The 21,920-nt window shown below is 35.5% G+C and overlaps 1 protein-coding gene across 3 annotated transcripts in view; it reads left to right on the top strand.

Annotated features, from left to right (window-relative positions):
• IFT74 (intraflagellar transport 74) overlaps positions 1-21,042 on the top strand; it is a 142,908-nt gene extending 121,866 nt beyond the window's left edge. For all 3 annotated transcript variants that reach the window (XM_053656476.1, XM_053656474.1, XM_053656475.1), the window contains 4 exons: positions 7,461-7,624; positions 8,107-8,232; positions 12,622-12,682; positions 14,738-21,042. In XM_053656476.1, coding sequence (XP_053512451.1) covers positions 7,461-7,624; positions 8,107-8,232; positions 12,622-12,682; positions 14,738-14,856 — 470 coding nt within the window. In that variant the 3' untranslated portion in view covers positions 14,857-21,042. The remainder of the gene's footprint in view (positions 1-7,460; positions 7,625-8,106; positions 8,233-12,621; positions 12,683-14,737) is intronic.
• The last annotated feature ends 878 nt before the right edge of the window (positions 21,043-21,920 follow it).

The raw sequence follows: 21,920 nt of genomic DNA on the forward strand, positions 1-21,920 counted from the left end.
TATTTAAGGACTTAAAGGAAAATAATAAATGAACAGAGAAATGAAAATTTAAAAAAAGAACCAAGTGAAAATTTTGAAATTGTAGATTTAAGTAAAATGGAAAAAACAAATCATTGAATGACCTTAATTGAAGCTGAAAGACAACAGAAAAAAGAATTAGTGAAGTTGAAGATAAATCAGTAGAAATTATTGAATCTGAGAATGAAATAAAAATGAACAGAGCCTAAATGACGTGTAGGACAAGATGTCAAGGAATCTGACATACATGTAATAGGATTCCCAGTCAGAGAGGAAAGACAGAATAGGTGAGAAAAGATAGTTGAATAAAGACTGGCTAAAAATTTCTTAAATTTGATGAAAAACTTAACTTTATAGATCTAAGAATTTCACTGAGCCCCCAACAGGATTAATATAAAAACCCCTCACCTAGGACTTCCGGCCAAGATAGAGGTATAGGTAGATACGCTGTGCCTTCTCACCCTACCAAAAGAAGGACAACAAGAAATTTAGAAACAAAAACCAACCAGAACTGACAGGAAATCAAACTCCTTGACAACCAAGGAGTTAAAAAAGAAACTTCATACAGACCAGTGGGAAGGGCAAAGACAGGTAGCTGGGTGGAGTGGACTAGCAGCAAGGTGGCAGCTAGAAGACTGAGGTAGGCAAGGCAGTAGTTGGCGGACTGGGTAAGGTGGCAGCTGCCAGAGCAGGCAGTCCCACGTTTGCATGATGATAAACCAGGAGGAACAACTGGGGATCAAGACAGATTTCGCAACCCAGGGTTCCAGTGCAGGGAAATAAAGCTGCAAAACCTCTGACTGAAAAAAACCTGTGGGGGTTGAGGCAGCAGGAGAAATTTCCAGTCTCACAGAAGAGTTTGTTGGAGAGCTCTCACAAGGTTCTAGAAGGTACATAGACCCACCCACCTGGAAATCAGCACCAGAAAGGTCTGATTGCTTGTGGATAGTGGCAGAAGTGACTAGAAACCTGCAGAGAGCTGAACAAGTGGCATCGTTCCATCTCAGGCCCCACTCCCACACAGCATCTCAACGCAGTGATGTGAGTTGCTCCACCCAGGCCTATACATAAGGCTCCACCCCTTACTAGATAACAGGCCTGCCAAGAAAAAAAAAAATGGCCCAAATGAAAGAACAGATCAGTGCTCCAGAAAAAATATAACTAAGCAGCAAAGAGATAGCCAACCTATCAGATTCAGAGTTCAACACACTGGTAATTAAGGTGCTCACAGAAATGATTGAGTATGGGCACAAAATAAAAGAAAGAACGAGGCTATGAAAAGTGAAATAAAGGAAAATGTACAGGGAACCAACAGTGATGGGAAGGAAACCAGGACTCAAATCAATAGTTTGCAACAGAAAGAAAAAATAAACATTTGACCATAACAGAATTAAGAAACTTGAATTCAGAAAAATGAGGAGAGGGTTTAGGAACCTCTGTGACAACTTTAAACGTTCCAACATCAGAATCATAGGGGTGCGAGAAGGAAAAGAGGAAGAGGGCCTTATTATAGGAAATGTTAAAGGGACTTAGCTAAGAAACAAGATAAAAAATATGAACGGTAAAATGACAACAAGCTCACAACTATTAACAACAACCTAAAAAATAACAAAAAGAAAAATAAACTAAGCAAACAGCTAGAACAGGAACAGAATCACAGAAATGGAGATCATATGAAGAGTTATCAGCGGGGTAGGGGAGAAGGAGAATGGGGGAAAAGGTACAGGGAGTAAGAAGCATAAATGGTAAGTAGAAAATAGGAAGAGGTTAAGAATAGTATAGGAAATGGAGAAGCCAAAGAACTTAATGTATGACCCATGGACATGAACTAAGGGAGGGGGGATAATGAGGGTGGGAGGGGTATGCAGGGCAGAGGGGAATAAAGTGAGGAAAATGGGACATCTGTAATTAGCACAATCAACAAAATTTTAAAATACATTTTCATCTGGATAAAAAAATAAAATTATTCACCTAACCACATCACATAGTCAAACTGCTGAAATGCAATAATAAAGAGAAAATAATGAGAGGAGCCAGAGAAATATATATGAGAAACAAACATTTCCCTGTAAGGTTAAATTTTTTATTAAAAATTAATTTTAACTTTGCATTTTACTCTAAAATATGCTATTTTAATATAAAAATCTTTAACTCCTAAATTTGTACCTAATAAAAGCAAGATATTTGTTTGACTGTGACATTCTAGAAAACCACAGTGATTTTTCTAAGGGCATTCGTATTCCTACATATGTATCTTTTTTCACCTGAGGACACGTTTTCATTGCTTTTAGAGAGAGAGGAAGGGAGAGAGAGAGAGAGAGAAACATCAATTGGTTGTATTCTGTTTGCATCTGGGCTAGGGATCCAACCCAAAACCTAGGTACCTGCCTTGACTGGCAATTGAACCTGCAAGCTTTCAGTTACAGGATGATGCTCCAACCAACTGATAGCCACACTGGCCAGGGCTCTACCTTAAAATAGAGGAGTAATGAAAGCAAAATATTCTAACATGAAAATGTATTACTGTATGCCTCTGTCTACAATAAGTAGCTGTTGGATGTATAGGATTATTAACACACCTAATTGAGAACACCAGAGAGGAAATTGGCAAAGGCAGATTTGAACTGGGATTTCTTCATTGTATATGCAGGATAAGTATTTCAGATCCATATTAGCTTCCTTTTGTGAGTTAGGTCTAGTAAGATTTTACTTTGGTAGCTATAAGAAAAGCCAAAGAATCATGCCTTGAGGAAAGAAGCCTGAAGTAGCAAAATCAACCAAGTGTTATATTTTTCTCTTCCCATAGCTCACTGTTGCTCATAGTAGCATCTTTTTTTTAATCATAAAGTAATATTCGGTATCTTAAAAATGAACATTTCATAAGATGATGATATCACTGAGCACCAAAGCCTGACTGGTTGTGTAACCTTAGGCAAATTACCTTTCTAAGTTTTAGTTTCCCATATAATAACATTTACCCCCTAGGGCTATTATGAAAAGAAATGAGATAGCATATAAAGCCAAGCACATTTTAGGTACTCAGTAATACTGGTTCTCTTTTACCTTTGTCTCCCTGTCATAAGGGATGTTAAAAGGCAGGATCAACCCTGGCTGATGTGGCTCAGTGGACTGAGTGCAGGCCTGTAAACCAAAGGGTCTCCCGTTTGATTCCCAGTCAGGCTACATGCCTGGGTTGCTTACCAAGTCTCCAGTAGGGGGTGTGTGAGAGGCAATCACGCATTGTTTTCCTTTCTTTCTCCCTCCCCATCTCTAAAAATAAATTTTAAAAATCTTTTTAAAAAGTTGGAATCACAAAGTTAAGACTTTGAAATATAGAAGTTATCATATAATTGTTAGAATGCAGTATTTTTTAAAATATTTTTCCCATTGTAAATGTAGTTCATATTTATTATAGAGGATTTGGGAGATACAGAAAAGCATAAATAAGAAAAATGTAATCCCATTATTAAGAGTTTATTACTATTAGAATTTTAGTATTTATCTTTCAAGTCTGTTTTCTATATTTTATCTCATCTTGGAAAAATAAGAAAAAGCCTTTCCTTCTCTGCTTAGCTCTCCTCATTCCCTTTCAAAGGTTTGTTTCACAGTCAGATTTTTTAAAAGCTTCCTCTCACTTTTGATCCTGTTTTTTTGTAAGAAATCAGTTCTCAACAGATACATCATGGTCCTCCTGTTTGGTAAATCTCACATATACTTTGCAGTCTTTTTTAAAGAAATATTCTACACTACAAACCACTTCTTTATTCTTGAAATTTTTTGCCCTAAGGTTTCTGATTTTCCTCTTTTCTCTGGTAATTTTTTATTCTTTTTTTATAGTATCCTTCATGTCAATTTATTCATATTATTTCTGGTAATGAATCATTTTCTGTCAATAATTTCAGACATTTACATAGTTTCAGGTCATGTCTATGCTAATTATTTCAAAACCTGTATCTTCAGACTTCACAGGCCCATACATGGATATCTTATCTCTATTTGGATGTTTCTGAGGTATTCCAAACGCAACGTATCTTAAATTGACTTCAACCCATCATCTCCCTTCCTCAAACAAAAATTTGTACCTCTTTCTGCCTACCTCACCATCCACACGTTTACTCAAGTTGGAATAGAATTCTGTATTATTTCCTTGATCAAGCACTGTGTTCAATCAATTGTTTTCATTAATCCCAAATCCCTAATTTGTCTTGAATCCCTCAAGACTCTACTGCATTATTTTCTCATTTATTTCCATCTGACATAACTCTATATTTCATAAATATATTCTTATGCTTTATTCATTGCTGTTTTCCTAGGCCTAGAATTTTGATACATAGGAAGCATTTAATAAATATTATTTATTAAAAGTTCCTAAATTAACTACACCAGTATAAGATTTCTTGCCTAGATCACTGAATAAGCTTTTATCTGCTTATCCTGCACATAGTTCTGCTATTCTAATTATCTACATTGTAAGCAGTGTGAACTTTCTAAAATTTAATTTTGCCATATTCTGATTTAAAACTCATTGATGACTTGCCCTAGCTCATAGGATGAAGTCCCAGTGTCCAATCATAACTTTAAAAGCCCTTCTTGAACTGAAATCCTTCTAATTTTTCAGTTTTATGTCCTGCCACCATCCACCAACTCTGAGTTCTAGTCATACAAGACTCTTTTCTTATTTGCTAAAAGGTACCATGTTTTCTTACCTCTAGACTTTTCACATGTTGATTGTTTTCTCTGGAACACTTTTACTTTCTCTTTTGTTTCATTGACTTCCAATCCTTAAAGCTTCAGTTTAAAAAGCATGGTTTTGGAGAGCCCTTTTGACAGGGCTTTTATGGCACCCTATATACTCTTTTTTTTTTTTTATCCTCATCCAAGAGTATGTTTATTCATTTTAGAGAGGAAGGGAGATAGAGAAACACTGATCATTTGCCTCCTGACTGCACCTAGACTGGGGCTTGAACCTGTAATCTAGGTATGTCCCCTGACCAGGGCTCAAACCCGAAACCTTTTGATGTACAGGGCAGTGCTCCAACCAACTGAGCCACCTGACCAGGGCTATATTCCTCTTTATGGTAGTCCTTCCTTATCTGTAGTTTTGCTTTCTGTGGTTCTAATTAACCATGGCCATCTGTAGTCCAAAATATTAAATACAAAATTGCAGAAATAAAAAAATCATAAATTTTAAACTACAGGTGTTTCTGAGTAGCGTGATGAAATATTGCACCATTCTTCATCCAGCCTAGGGTGTGACCCATCCCTTTGTCCAGCGTATCCACACTGGGTATGCCACCTGCCTCTTAATCATTTATTAACCACTCCTGTTATCAGATCAACTGTCTTGGTATTTCAGTGCTCATGTTCAAGTAACCCTTATTTGACTTTTATAATCATTCTATTTTATTGTTAGTTATTGTTTATGGATTACATTCTAAATTAATTTAAAAGTTAAACTTTTATCATAGGTATGTATATATGTGTTGGGGCAAAAACATAGCATATATTGGGTTCGGTATTATCTGCAGTTTCAGGCATTCACTAAGGGTCTTGGAATATATTACCTATGAATGAGGACTGTTGTAGTTATCCAGTTTATCATAAATGCTATTTAACTGCCTGGTTGTACTTCTAGAATATAGCTGCTTGAGCACAGTAATGTCTCTGTTGGTTTCCTCTATTTCCTCAACAGCTGGCACATAGTAGATGCTCAATACTTTAGAAACAGAGAATTGAGACACACAGCATGAATGTATGCACAGTCAGTTCTCGTTCATGAATTCTGTATTTGTGAATTTACCTACTCACTAAAATTAATTTGTGATGCCAAAATTAGTACTTGAAGCACTTTCATGGTCATTTGCGCACATGGGTAGGCTGGTGAAGACTTTGAATTGTCTGATATGTGCATTTCAAATGGAGATGAAATAAGGCAAGAACTTGTTTTAGTTCTCACTATAAAAGAGTCCTTTTGTGGCATATTAAGTGCCACTTTTTTCCACAGTTTTGTGCTTTCTGTGGTGATTTTGCTATTTAAAATGACCTCCAAGCATACTGCTGGGAAGTGGCCTGCAACCAGGCATGTGCCCTGACTGAGAATTGAACCATGATCCTCTGGTTTGTAGGCCCACACTCAATCCACTGACCTACACCAGCCAGGGCTTGACCTCCTCCAGGCATACTGTGTAAGTGCTGGCTAGTGTTCCTGAGCATAAGAAGGCTGTGATGTGATGTGCTTTATGGAGATAAGCTTTTTTCAATGAGTTCAAGGGTAACAAATTAACAAATATATTAAGTACAGTATGTTTAAACAAACACATAAAGCAGGGTTATATATAATCAGTTGAAAATATTGTGACCAGAGACTCACAGAAACTTAACCCTGTACGTCACCTAGGAGCAGTAGTTTAGTATTTGCAAACTCAGTGACTTTATAGACTGTGACTACTGGAAATAATGAAAATTGACTGTATATATAATTATAACATTAAGATCAATTACACATAACATTTCATAACTTGCTTTCCCCCTGTGTAACTATATGTGGGTCATCTTCCTACTTAAAATAATGGCTCTTTATCTCATAATATATGTTCTACTATTAAGAAGAGAACTGTATCTTATACAAAGGGGACCCAAAAAATGGAATTTATTTATTTAAAAAACGTGTATTTATTCTTACATGTTTAAATTTCAGTCACCTTCAAAGTACTCTCCATTTGATGCAGTGCACCTATCAAGACATTCTTTCCACTGCTCAAAACAGTTTTTGAACTCTTCAATTTTGATGATTTTTAGTGCCTCTGGCATTTTTTGTTTCAACTCTTCCACGCTGGTAAAACATTTCCCTTTGAGGACTTTTTTCATTGGGGAAACAAACAAAAAAAAAGTCACTTGGAGCGAGATCAAGTAAATAGGAAGAGTGGGTGGGGCATGGGGGTCATGTCATTTTTAGTCAAAACTGTTGAATACTCAGCGCAATGTGGGCAGGTGCGCTCATCAATCACCCATTGTGAAATCACTGGATACAATCAAAAGTCTTCAAAAAAAGTTTACTGAAGCTGAAAGCAGCCTCACAACAATGCCAGCTGGTCCACTGACTGATACAGATGGGTCCCTAAAACACTCACCTAGCGGGCAAAGTACTACAAGGGGTCCATCCTCCAGAAGATAATTCTGTTTTGGGGTACCCCCTTTCATATGTTCATATGAACATGGAGACAAGTATAGCTAATATGTATTATACATCAGTTATATTGATTACCTGAGGGATGAGTATTTTTTTCTTAATATATCTTTGTATTGTCTCACTGGTTGCAGTGCATATGTTTCTATTACCAGTAATCTTATAAAATATGATTTTTAATGCTTGTATTATATTTCCTTTTGTGAAAGGGATAAAGTTTTGACTAATTACGGATTTGAATTTTCCTATGTTTCAGACAGTCAACGTCTACAATTGGACCTTCAGAAAATGGAGCTCCTGGAAAGCAAGATGACTGAAGAACAGCATTCTCTAAAAAGCAAAATTAAGCAAATGATAATTGATATAGAGACATTTAATGATTTGCCAGCTTTAAAATCATCAGGTGAAGAAAAGAAAAAGGTAAATGATATAAGAGTGTTACAATTCTGTAGCTCTAGTTTTTTTCTTTAACAAATTTAATATATATGTTGTTTATAGGGAAAAATAGAGGTGTTTATTTACATATATAGTGGGAGTTTAGAATGATTTAAATTTTAACCCAAAGACAATAATCGAAAAGCAAGGGATAGAACATTTCAACAAATATGAACTTCTTAAGTTCCTATTTAAGACTTATCAGTGGCTTTTCATTACCATTTACATTAATGAAAATTTGGTGTAGTAGGAATAGATATGGTACTCTTAAGAGAGTTATTAACATATTCTGTGTTAATTTAGTTTATTATAGTTCACAGGATATTTTTACAGGAGGGTTTCAGAGTAATTATAGCCTTGGTAGAATTTTATAAGAATAACATTGAAAGTATTTGTCAAATTTAATTTATATTGGCCTACTAGATATTGCTAAAGCCTGTTATTTATTTCTGTTTGGATCTGTCTAGAAATTACATCAGGAAAGAACAGTATTGTCAACCCACAGAAATGCCTTTAAGAAAGTAATGGAGAGGCTAAACACAGAATATGAGACACTAAAAACACAATTGCAAGAAAATGAGACACATTCTCAGGTAAAAAGAAAAAAAACTCTGAAACTCATTTTTATCTCTAGGTTATCTGTCATGTTATCTTGATATTTGTACCCCAAAACTATCCTTTCCTTTTATTTTCACCTTTCAGATTTTTTTTGCTTTGTAGATAGCTAGATAATCTCCACTCAAAGCGAATTTACTCCTGCTTACCTGCCTTCTACAAACCTATATTGAAAACTGTTCTGGGCACAGCCATTAGCTTTGAAATTTTTCAAAAGTAAGATACTTTTTAATGCAGAAACTTTGCTAAATCCATAAAATCTATCAATAAAGAAAATAATGACTGATATTCTACCACCCACCCAGATTTTGTGTGGGTCCTGCTAGTCTATATGAATGTTATGTGTATACACACTTTATACGTATATATGTACATATTTATTTTGATATATTTATAGAAATATTCTCATTTTATACATGTTATTTAGAAACTTTTTTCATTTTTTAAAATTTATTGGAGTGACATTGGTTAATAAAATTACATAGGTTTCAGGTGTACATTTCTGATACATGACCTGTATATTGCATTATGTGCCCACCACCCAAAGTCATGTCTTCGGTCACCACGTATTTGGACCCTTCTACCCTTTACTACCACCACCCCCTTCCCTCCAGTAACAACCATGCTGTTTGTTATCCGTGTCTATGAGTTGCCTTCAGTTTTATATCCCACGTATGAGTGAACTAGTATGGTTCTTAACTTTTTTGTCTGACCTATTTTACTTTGCATAATTTTCTCCAGTTGTCACAAGTGGGAGTATTTCACCTTTTCTTATGGCTGAGTAGTATTCCACTGTATATACAGACCACATCATCCTTATCCAATCATTTATCAAAGGCTACTTCAGTTGCTTCCATGCCTTTGCCACTGTGAATAATGCTGCGATGAATATAAGGGTGCCTATATCTTTGCAAATAAATGTTTTCAAATGTTTGGGGTACACACTGAAGAGGGGTTGCTGGGTCATATGGTAACTCTATCCTTAATTTTTTAAGGAACATCCATACTGTTTTCCATAGGGGCTGTACCAGTTTATATTTCCACCAACAGTGAATGAGGGTTTCTTTTTCTCTACAACCTCTCTAGCACTTATTATTACCTGTCTTGTTAATAACAGCCTTCTAACAAGTGTGAGGTGGTATCTCAAACTAAAAAGCTTATACACAGTAAAAGAAACAACCAACAAAACAAAAAGGCAACCAACCAAATGAGAGAAGATATTTGCCAACAATAGCTCCAACAAGGGGTTAATATCCAAAATATATAAAGAACTTATAAAACTCAACACCAAAAAAAATCCAATTAAAAAATGGGCAGAGGATCTGAATAGACACTTCTCCCAAGAAGACATACAGATTGCCCACAGGTATATGAGAAGATGCTCAACTTCAGTAACTTTTAGGGAAATGCAAATCAAAACTACAGAGATACCACCTCACACTTGTTTTTCATTATTAACTATACATAACAAGTACTCATCCTTATCTGTAGATGTTTTCTAAATACAATTTTTTATAATACAGTAGTAGCCTACATGGATATAGCATAATTTACTAGACCAGTTCTGTATCAGTGGATGTTTAGATTGTTTCCAATTTTCAAAGCTACTTAATGCTGTAAAAAGTAATCCTATCTTTGAACTTCTTGATTTACATCTGTGATTATTTACACAGGATGTACAAATAAGCCCCCTTTTCATATCACTTATTCTACTAATAATTACCTGAGCAATTTCTGAGGTCTTCTAGCCTGAGACCCTGTGTCTGAGATGGCAGAGATGATGTCCATTCCATTAATTTTCTCCCTAGTGATTGGCACATTATAGGAGTTTAATTAGTATTTGTTGAAGCATTATGTGAAGTGTATGTGTCATGCACAAAATCAGTAATTAAGGTCTTATAAAGATTAGTGCTTCTCATATCTAATTAGTGTATTTGCAACTATGATTTATTGATGCTAAGTGCATTAACAATTTTTCTTATATAGTAATATAGTCATGATATATTGACTATATCATGATATGTTGTTAACATTTTGCAGTAGCATTTTACAAACATTTTCCTTTGCAATTATATACCCATATTGCATTGTTTCCCCCCCCAAAAAATGAAATCATTTTATGCATACAGTTTTTAAACATTTATTTTCTTATTTAAATATTTTCAAACTCTCCTGTGATGACATTTTATGACATCAGCTGTTTTGTTGTATGGCTATACCATTAAAAAAATACCTATACTCTTCTTGAATGGGGTAGAGGGCTCAACAGAGTTTGCTACCACTACGAAACCTTAGAAAACACAAATTTACGTAATTCAGTTTTATCAGTTATTCTGTCTCTATAATATGTAAATCTCAATGTAGACCTATAAATGGTAAAATTATCCTAAGATGTTTAGAGTGGGGATGGGTGCTGGAGAAGAAACCTAAAAATTGTTTATAAGGTCATCATCATAAATGGTTCGAGGGAAAGATATTGATATTTCTTACGGAATATTGGCCCTTCTCTTTCACTGAATAGATGATGTCAGGAGAAAAACACTTGACAAACACAATTTCTTAGAGCCCGTCAGTAGCTACCTTATTTCCTCATTAAGTACTAATCATGTTCTTAACCTCATATACTGATAATAGAAATTAATAACATAAGCCACAATGTACAGTCCTTCTCTGTATTATTTGTTGCCTTTTATAAAAACCAAATAATCAAATCCAATTCTAATTTCCCTATATTTTACAACTATTTTATGGAAAAATCATTTTTTACATCTCTAAATAATTTTACATCACAAACTATTTTTCTGAATGAATGGCTATTAGTTATTCGAAATCATGTAAATATATTTATGCTGGAACAATTGTAAAACTCATAGGCGAACACATAGAGACATTAGTCTTGGCAACAATTTTTTGGTAAGGCAACAAAAGCACAATCAACAAAGGCAGAATAAGTTGACCTAGTTAAACTAGAAAGATCTGTTCCTTTTAACAAACAACAAAACGCAAAAACAATTTAGGGAATGGGAGAAAGTATTTAAAAATCATAGAGCTTATAAGGGGTTAAGATTCAAAATATATAAATAACATATCATGTTTTAAATAAGTTGTAAAAAATAAACAGATTTGTGGTTTATGATAGCCTCAAAGGTTTAAAAGCAAGAATATAGATGTATAATATAGAAGAAATTTGACCATCTGGTATAGTGTTGCTTTTATAATATTATTCACCTAGCACTTAAGACGTCTGCTGTTTTATAAGAAGGCCACCTCTTTGTGTGAAACAAAGAGGGAAAAGTTTGGTACTTGACTTTTTAAAAGGTTATTAGAGATTTATTGTCAAAAAGTGCTGACTGCTTCCTTAAGTCCACCTTCACTTCAAGGTCCTATCTGGGAGAGCTAGATCTGATTTAATAGTGTTAACTCGAAGCATTTGAAGTTCACATAATGTATTGTTATGATTCATTCTAATCTCTAGATTTATCTCCTTGGAGGAAACAGTAGGATAGATGCTATATTAAATCCAAACTTATGCCTGAAAAATAATTTTAGCATGAATGTATGAAGAAATATTAACTAAAACTGCCTCAGTGATCAGACTTTTAAAAATGATCATTACTTATTGAAAATGTCCAAGCAGAACATGTTGTGTTTCATTTTTCAGATGATACTTGGAAAACAGCTATGTGCATCTTAAAAAAGAAAGACTTAGCCCAGAGTTACAAGGTTAATTAAATCAGAAAAACAATTTAATTCTATAACAGTAAAATTGTCTTCTGAGGAAGCAACCATCAATATAATATTCACATTAGCTTCCTGTTGATGCAGAAATTATTGTAAGCATGCCAGCTTTTCACCAGCCCTCTTATAATCTTCACACTGCAGCTCTGCTCTTATCACAGCTTGTGGAATGAGACAGGAAATTTAGCCCTGGAAATAAGGAAGTTTCTTCTATATAGCTGAACATTTGACAGTGTTAGAATATATATTACATTTGTGGCATTAGACTTCCAGATTTCAAGGAGAGATCCTCATCATGTCCCATTCTTCTTTTTTAAGTTCTTTTACAAAAAGGAAAAAACATAAATTGTCCTTCAGTTGGCATGTTCATTGGTATAATAAATATTTTAAATATTTTTCTACTAAACTAAACATAAGAGTAAACCTGTTGTCAAAGTCAACCTTGTATTAGTGAATTTACTATTATTTAATATTTCCTGAATTTCTTTTTTGTCTACCATAACTTTATCTCATGCAAGGAGTTGATAAGATTTAAAATTGAGTGGTTTCTTTCCTTATTTTCTTAAGAGGTTGTATAATAATTTTTGTGAATATGGGCAATGGTTAACATTTTTCTTTTGTGTTTTTAGCTTACAAATTTGGAGAGGAAGTGGCAACACCATGAACAAAATAATTTTGTGATGAAAGAATGTATCCTTTAAAAGCTGCAAATAAACCTGACCAAGTGATTTTTTTTCTAGGAATTTCTTTACAGACTGAAATGAAATTATTCAACATATTCATCAAATATCAAATGCATAATATGTATAAAGCACTGAGCTTAATTATGTGGGGAATAAAGGAATAAGGGAATAACCACTCAACAGTAGTTAGGGGGTGTTTGTGTGTATGTGTGTGTGTGTGTGTGTGTGTGTGTGTGTAGCAAGGTAACTAATAGAAAGCAGAGTACATAAAGTCATAGTGTGGCCTTGGATGGCATGGCTCAGTTGATTTGGACTATCATCCTGTAACGGAGTTTCGGTTGCAATAATGGAAACTATAATGGAAAGTTAGTGGGTTTGATTGCCAGTCAGGGCACATGACTGGGTTGCAGGCTAATCCTGGGTCTGGATGTGTTCAATCTCTGGTCCAGGTGCTTATGGGAAGCATCCAATCCATGCCTCTCTATCACATTGGTGTCTCTCTCCCTTCTTCTCTGTCTAAAAGCAGTGAAAAAATGTCCTTGAGTAAGCCTAAAAAAATAAAATAAAGTTGTGGCATGTCATAGTGACTCAGTACACAGGATATGAAATCAGTAGATCTAATTTTATATGTTTACTTCTTATAGGCCATGGACTTCAGACAATTAATTTGTTTAACCCTCAATTGTATCATCTCAAATATAGTTAATAATTCCTTTCATAGCATTGTTGGGAAAATTATATATAACCATATGTATATGTATATGATTGTTTAGTATTGTTTATATTGCTGTATTTGGATATCTGTGCAGCAAAAGAAGATAAACTAAGTAATGTTATGAGAAAATTGACCTTCGAGCTCATCTGTGTTTCAACTAATTCACCTTCATCTTATTTCTGCCTACATCCCATCCTCTTGCTTATCTTTTTGTGTAATTATAGGAGGAAGCAGGCGCTGAGGACATATATTACATGGTGTTGTAAGACATATTTCCCCAAAGTAGTTTTCTATTCCGTTCCTTGACCCCATTCAAGGACATCTCTGCTTGGTGAATTAGATCTTGACTCACTGCAGCAGAGGTTCTGCTCTAGGACACAGCTCAGGGCTGGCAGGGACTATAGCTTACCTCCAAATGAGATGCATTAGGAGTTCTGTTACCAGTGGTCATGCAACTTAGTTTAAAAGCAAAAAACTCCCATTTACAATATGCTAATGTAAAGCACTTGTTTTCTGCACCTTCAAGTAGATGATTTAGAAACAGTGGAGTTTAGACACTTGCCTGAAATTCTTTGTGATACTCTAGAGAACATGATTCTTTTGAATATTCTATTGTTCTGAGACCAGAATTAGATTGAGATGCATAAGATATTAACTATAAAAAAGCTTTTTAAAAATTATTTTAATATTTTTAGTTATTTTTAGAGATGGAAAGGGAGGGAGAGAGGGAGACAAACATCAGTGTGTGGTTGTCTCTTGCACACCCCCTCATGGGGACCTGGCCTGCGATCCAGGCATGTGCCCTGTACTGGGAATTGAACCAGCGACCCTTTGGATAGCAGTCTGTCACCCAATCCACTGAGTCACAGCAGCCAGGGCTAAAAAAAGCTTTATATTATAAGTGAACTTTTTTGAAACCAGTTTTGCTTGGCCTTTTAGGTATCAATTGATGTTCAATTTGTTAAAGTAACATATAGGGTTTGTTTTTTTTTTTTAAGTTTTATTTATTTATTTTTAGAGAGGGAGACAGAGGGAGTAAAACACCAATGTGTGATTGCCTCTTGTGCTCCCCCTACTGGGGAACTTGGCCCACAACCCAGCCATGTGCCCTAGACAGGGAATTGAACTGGCAGCCCTTTGATTCACAGGCCGGCACTCAATTCACTGAGCCACACCAGCTTGGGCATAATATATTGTTTTTGAAAAAATATTCTTACTGTCCTTTTTTGTACCATCTTCAGTTTTCAATAAGAAAAATACTATGATTTATTTATGATTTATTTCCTTTCTTTTGCAGCTACATTAATATTTTTACCAATAGTGTTCCCCCTTAACTCATGTAATTAGTCATAGCAACCAAGAGTCAAGAGAGTGATTACCAGTCAATTAGGAAGAATGTGACCAAGCAGATTGCAGAGTACAATAAAACCATCATGGATGCTCTACATAGCGTGAGCAGAAACTGAGTCTGAACCAACTGCAAGTCTTCAAAGAAGTATCCTCTTTCTGTTAAACTTTATACAAGCTGAATGAAAAAAAGAAAGTCTTACCTAAGATTTTTGAATGCTCTAATTTTTGTGGCCTATTTCAAGAGTGATGTTTTAAATATAATAGTTTAATAGTTCAATAAATAGTTTGCATAAGAAAAATATCATCTTTTACATTTTTGTTTTTGGGGGGGTGATAAAAGTGTCTTAACAAACCAAGAGGTAACCAAGAAAAAGATGTTCATTGACAGACATTTTGTTTTATGGCAAAATGTCAATGGCAGCAATTTTCAACCTCTTTCATCTTATGGCACACATAAACTAATTACTAAAATTCTGTAACACACCAAAAATATATTTTTTGTTGATCTGACAAAAATAGGTATAATTTTGATTGATTTACAAAAAAAAATACTGATTACCTACCCTTTTTTCTCCAAAGTGACTTTTTAAGAAATCAGGTGCCTATACTTGTACATAAAGGTTTCTGGTACCAAGAATTAACTAATCAGATGCAACCTTATTATGTGATGTGACCAATAAGATGCAACTCTATTATATGACCTATCTATTTATGGTTCAAGACAGGACATTCACACCAGAAGGCTATTGTTGTGTTGACTGTTGTCTTTTTTTATTTGACAATCCAAGAGAAAAGAAGTTAGTGCCCCAGACTAAATACCTAAGTGTTGCACGTTTTAAGACCTGTTGCGGCACAAGGAATGAAATTTGCTGATCTGTGGCAGCAAATAAGATCTCATGTGTCAGCTGTAGGAACGATTCATAGAGTGTGATTCTGATTTAGCTCTTATATCAATCTTGTCAATATTTGCTTCATGGTAAGATTAAAAGATGTTGAACTTTGAGCTGTACTTCTCAAATAGAGTATATTTGATGTGTTTTAATATAAAGTCACAGGTAAGTATATAACTTATTCTTTATCTTTCAGTTACACCTAATAATTTGAAATTAAAAACTTACAACCTTTGCATTTTAAAGACATTTCCTCACATGTATATGTTAGGAAAGACATGAAGTTTAAAAGAAAGTGTGGCTATTTTGGAATATGGCTGCTACTGTTTATTTCCCCCCTGGAATATGCATTTACTCTTTTGTACTGTAGGGGGACTTAAGTAGATTAATTTGCAAACATTTGCCAGAACATTTGAAAGGAAAAGCTAAAAGATATATAATTATGGAGTATGAGTCTGGGAGACATTGTTATAACTAAAGATGTATCCTCTCTTGTGGGCAAGCTTGAATCACCTTGGTCCTCATAAAATAACCCTTCAGACTATCCTTTTTTTGTTCCAATCTCCTATTTCTCATGTTCATCAGGTTACTCTGTTCTCCGTATTCCTAAAACACAAGCATATTGATGTCTTTGAAAGAAGAGGCTTTATTGACATATAATTTACATAATATAAAATGATGCATGTTGCTTTCCTGAAGTGAAGTTATCACTGTAAACTATTCAGCTTTAGTCTGTGTGAGTTTAGGTAGAGTGGTGGACATTGTTGAGTTTGGTTAATTCTGGATTACGAGTACAGCTGAAGATCCTGGACAGTGATACATTGACTAAGGTAGCATATTCCTAAAATGTGTTCCTCAGATCCTTTGTTACTCAGGTTATTCATAGTTATTACACCACCAAAGAATTCATGGTCAGAAAAGTTTGGGAAACATTGTTTAAAACAACAGTAAATTCTTGGTTTTTCGGAGCCTCTAATATGCAAATGTGCAATAAGTTAAACAAGGGTATACACTATTAACACTATACTATTAATAATAAGCATTTTTTCCCAAGTTGTAGGTAATTTTACTTAGACTTTTGGTGCTTTCAAAATTATCTAAATGTACATATAACACTTAGAAATGCCATAAAAATTCAAGTATGTTAGTACTTTAACTTGTAGACAAAGAGATATAATAATAAGACAACTGTATAATCTTTGAGCTACAGTGGAACCAATCTTCACCCAGAAAAAAAGCAGGAGAAAGATCATCTATCCATTAAATAAACAGTTTGTGTTTGCATTATAACAATGGGAAGTTTGGCAGAGAAAAAATGAAAATTTATTGAAAAAAGCAAGGTTTCCAACTTCCGTTCTAAATTACTCATATATGATATTTGGGGAACATAATTGAGCAGGATTTCTTTAAACTAAAACATGTGTTATCTGAGGGAAATTCTCACTAATGTCTCTTCCTTCCTCTCAGAGCTTTTCAACAAATACAAGAATATTCTCTCTACTAGGACAGAACTGGAAGCTACTATCTGCATGTACCGGTTCTTCCTCAGTCAGTCACATTGCTCAGTGCGTTCCACTCCTGTTAAAACAACACCTTGTAAGTCAAATGAAAAGAAACTGCACACTGAACAAACATTGAGTATTTTTTTTAAAGATCAACATGGGAAAGTTACAAGTCTTGTTTTTCCCATCCTTACCCTTTATCAATAAATAAGCATGAGGTCTTGATACTTTTTCTCACTAACCAGGGAATCTCTCATTTGAACCATATTCTGATCTCATGTTAAAGTGTAAAGTCAGTGCAGGGTTACAGGATTAGAGCATGGAATAATGTCATTAACACTAGGAAAGAAACACCAGTTAGTAGGTGCTCCAGAGGAAGGGGCTGTCCCCCTATCCAATTTCCCTGTAGCCCTTTCTTTTTGGTATAGGTTTGCAACCTAAACAACCTTTGTAAATAAACACTGATTAGACTTAAAATAAGAATAATTCAAGATGAATTACTAAAGAATGGTAATCTATTTTATTTTATTTTTTCAATATTTTTTTCAATTACAGTTGACATACAATATTATATTAGTTTCAAGTGTACAAGCTAGTGATTAGACATTTATATAAATTACAAACTGATCACCCTAATAAATCTAGTATCCATCAACACCATAGATAATCATTAACATATTATTGACTATAATCCTATGCTCTACTTTACATCCTCATGACTGTTCTGTAACTACTGATTTGTACCTCTTAATCTCTTCACCTTTCTCACCCATCTCCCAACCCCCCCTCCCACCTGGCAACCAACAAAATGTTCTCTGTTATCTATGAGTCTGTTTCTGTTCATTTATTTTGTTTTTACACTTGATATATAAGTGAAATCATCTGGCATTTCTCCTTTCTGACATATTTCACCCAGCACAATACCCTTTAGGTCCATGCATGTTGTTGCACGTGCCAACATTTCACTCTTATGGCTAAGTCATATTCCATTTATGCGCCACGTCTTCTTCATCTGTTCATTTAATGGTGGACACTTAGGTCGCTTCCATATCCTGGCTATTGTAAAAAAAAATGCTGCAATGAACATCTGATGTATATGTGTTCTTTACTTAATGTTTTGGGTTTCTTGAGATAAATACCTAGAATTGCTGGGTCTTTCTTTGTCTCTTGCTATATAGCTTATTTTTAAGTCCATTTTTTCTGATACACATATTGCTATCACAACTTTTTTTTTTCATTTCCATTTAATACCTTTTTCTCTTTCTTCATTGTCAGTCTGTATGTATCTTCCAAACTAAAGTGAGTCTTTTGAAGACAACATATGTAAGGGTCTTGTTTAATTATCCATTCAGCCACCATATGCCTTTCAATTGGAGCATTTAATCCATTTGCATTTAAAGTAATTATCAATAGATGTTTGTTGCCATTTTATTACTCATTTTTAATTTTTTTCTTTTTTTTCTTAAAGAAAACCCTTTAACATTTCTTGTAATACTGGTTTGGTAGTGATGAACTCCTTCAGATTTTCTTGTCTGGGAAGCTCTTATCGGTCCTTTGATTTTAGTCACAGCTTTACTTGAAAGAGTAATCTTGGTTGTATGTTCTTGCTTTTCATTACGTTAAATATTTCATGTTGATCCCTTCTGGCCTGAAGTATTTCTGTTGAGAAATCAGCTCACAATTTTGTGGAAACTTCCTTGTAGATAACTGTCTCTCTCTTCTGGTTCTTAAGGTTTTCTCTTTAAACTTGGTATTTTAATTAAGATGTGTCTTGGTGTGGGCCTTTTTTGCGTTCATCTTGTTTGGGAGTCTGTGCTTTCTGGACTTGTATATGCATTTCTTTCATTAAGTTAAGGAAGTTTACTGTCATATTTTTCAAATAGGTTTTAATTCCTCGACTTTCTCTTATTTTTCTGGCACTCCCATGATGCAAATGTTGGTATGCTTGAAGTTGTCCCAGAGGCTCCTTAAACTAGCCGCATCTTTTGGATTCTTTTTTTCTTTTTGCAGTTCTGATTGGCTGTTTTCTGCTTTCTTATCTTCTAAATTGCTGATTTGATCCTTGGCTTCATCTACTCTGCTGTTGATTTCCAATAATGTATTTTTCATTTCTGATTGGCTCTTTTTTATATTTTCTATCTCTTTGTTGAAGTTCTCACTAAATTCATTTACTCTTCCGCTAAATTTATTGAACATTCTTATACTAATGTTTTAAACTCAGCATCTGGTAGATTGCTTATTTACTTTTCTGGAGTTTTGTCCTGCTCTTTCATTTGGGACATGTTTCTTTGTCTCCTCATTTTGACTGCCTTCCTGTGTTTGTATCTATGTATTACATAGAGCTTGTACGTCTCCCAGTCTTGATAGTATGGCCTTATGTATGTAGTAGGTGTCCCCTAAGGCCCAGTGTCACAGCTTCCCCATTCTTCCCCTTGTGCGGTCTGTGTGCACCCTCCTGTTGTACTTGAGCCTTGATTGCTGTTTACACTTCAGTGGGAGAGATTTACCCCCAGGCTGGTCGGCTTCAAGGACTGGCCATGACCACTAGGGAAGATCTGCTGTGCAGAGCCCAAAATCACAAAGCAGGAGTTGCTTCAGTAAGGCTCTCATGTCTGCCAAGTTCATGCCTTGAGTGTTGTTCATGGAAGTGGTTGAGTGGTGTTTCAGCATGTTCTGATGCCGTCTACTGGTACAATGACTGGGTTCTCCTGGGAGGTGCAGGCCAAGGGTGTCCATTGCCTGTGTCCTGCCCAGGGCCACCTGGCATGAGCAACAAAGTGATCTGAAAATGACTGCTGCGTATGCTGGGCTTGGGGCGACTTAGAAAGAGGTACAGGCATGCACACACCAGATGCTGCTTGTTTAAGAACTTTTAGAAAAGTTCACAGCATAAACCAAGGCAGATTATACAGAAAAGTCACCGAAAATGAATGGCTTGGACGATTCCAAAAATTGGGCAGGGCAGGGTCTCATGGAACTACCAGGGTGAACAGTGTTAGTGAGGTCAATAGAGACTCAGCTATGGTGCCTGCCTGCCAGCTCTGTGGGGAGAGGGCTCAACAAAGGAACCGTGGCCTCTGTTAGCATTTCTGTCTGGGAGAAAGCTACCCCTCCAACCCTTGCCCTGATGCCAGACAATCCAGTTACTCCCCATATCTCCCTGGCACCTTTCGAACTGCTGCCACAGTACTGGAACTCAGAGGGGGTGAATCCAAGTAAGACTGTGTTTGGGCCCTTTAAGAGGAACTCCTGGGACTCCAGAAGCACTGGTCTCAACTCGGCCACAATCCCCCTGGTTTTCACAGCCATAAGTTATGGGGACTTCTCTTCCCAGCACTGGAACCCTAAGTTGGAGGAACCTGGTGTGGGACTGGAACCCCTTGCTTCTCACGGGGGACTTTTGCAGTCAAGATATCTCTCCTGACTTTTAACCACCATGGGTGGGTGTGGGACAAGGCATTCTGTGTCTCTACCCCTCCAACTAGTCTAGAAATGGCTGCTGCTTCATATCGTTAGTTGTAGGACTTCTGTCCATCCAAGTTTCAGGCAGTTCTGAATAATGATGATTCTGTACTTTATTTGTAATTTTTATGTGTTTTGGGGAGAATGTGAGTACCGCATTTATCTACTTTGCCATTGTTACCAGAAGCCTGTAGTAATCAGTTTTAAAATTGTTACCATCCATTTTATGTTCTTTTAAAATAAAAGTAGATTGTGTAGGCTGTGTCTTTAAGTTACAGATTCACAGGATGAGATGTGAAATCGAACATGTTTGAAATGACAATATTTAATACAGAGTTGGAAATTTAAGAAAGGCAGATAAACATAATGAAGAAAGTAGCTGACTTCTGATCTCACCAGTCTCTTTAAATGTGCATGTATATATTTGTCACACATGTCTGTTTGGTATATATACTTACATATTTTTAATAAAATTAAGATCACATTCTTAAACTTACTTTGGCTCTTTGTAATTTTTCAAACATTGGTCCACATTGTTGATATATTCTTGTACAATGTTAAATTGCTGCATCTCATTCTATTATAGGCATACTTTCTAAAAAAAAAAACATATTATTTTATAATTATTTATTCATTTTTAGAGAGGAAGAGATGCATCACTGTGAGAGAGCAACATTGATCCGTTGTCTCTTGGGTTCAGCCTGACCAGGAACCAAGACCACAGCCCATGCGTGTGCCCTGACCAGAAATCGAACTGGCAGTCTTTCCCTCTGTGAAAGGGCACCCCACCCGCTGAGCCAAACCAGTCAGGGCACAATTCATATTACTGAATGAAGTTTGTGGTACAGGGGTTAGGTATAAAGTTTGGGTAAGGTAACTGAATTTGAATTGCAGTTTCTATTAACTTGTATGATCTTGAAAAGTTACTTAGTCTCTCTGAATTTCAGTTTCTTTATCTGTATAGTGAAATAATAGTCTTAACTCATAGAATTGCGTCAGAGTACAGAGAATCCAAAGCTTTTGACAGAAATGGATCTCAGGAAGGTGGCATGATTTGCAAGTGCAGGAACGCTTGTTTCCTTGCACACTCACCAACACTGGTGTTATCCAGGGTGCACTACTTCGTTTGGGTTTTTTTTTTAAGATGTTCTTTTTTGCAACCCAAGCATGTGCCCTGACAAGGAATTAAACCAGCAACCTTTTGTTTCATTCACAGGCCAACACTCAATCCACAGAGCCACACCAGCCAGGACTACTTTAGTTTTTTAAAATAAACCAAACTGCCCTGGCTGGTGTGGCTCAGTGGATTGAGTGCCAGCCTGCAAA

This window comes from Artibeus jamaicensis, unplaced genomic scaffold (genome assembly GCF_021234435.1).
Source record: "Artibeus jamaicensis isolate MK-2021 breed Jamaican fruit bat unplaced genomic scaffold, CSHL_Jam_final scaffold_1964, whole genome shotgun sequence".
In the NCBI taxonomy this organism is placed as follows: domain Eukaryota; kingdom Metazoa; phylum Chordata; class Mammalia; order Chiroptera; family Phyllostomidae; genus Artibeus; species Artibeus jamaicensis.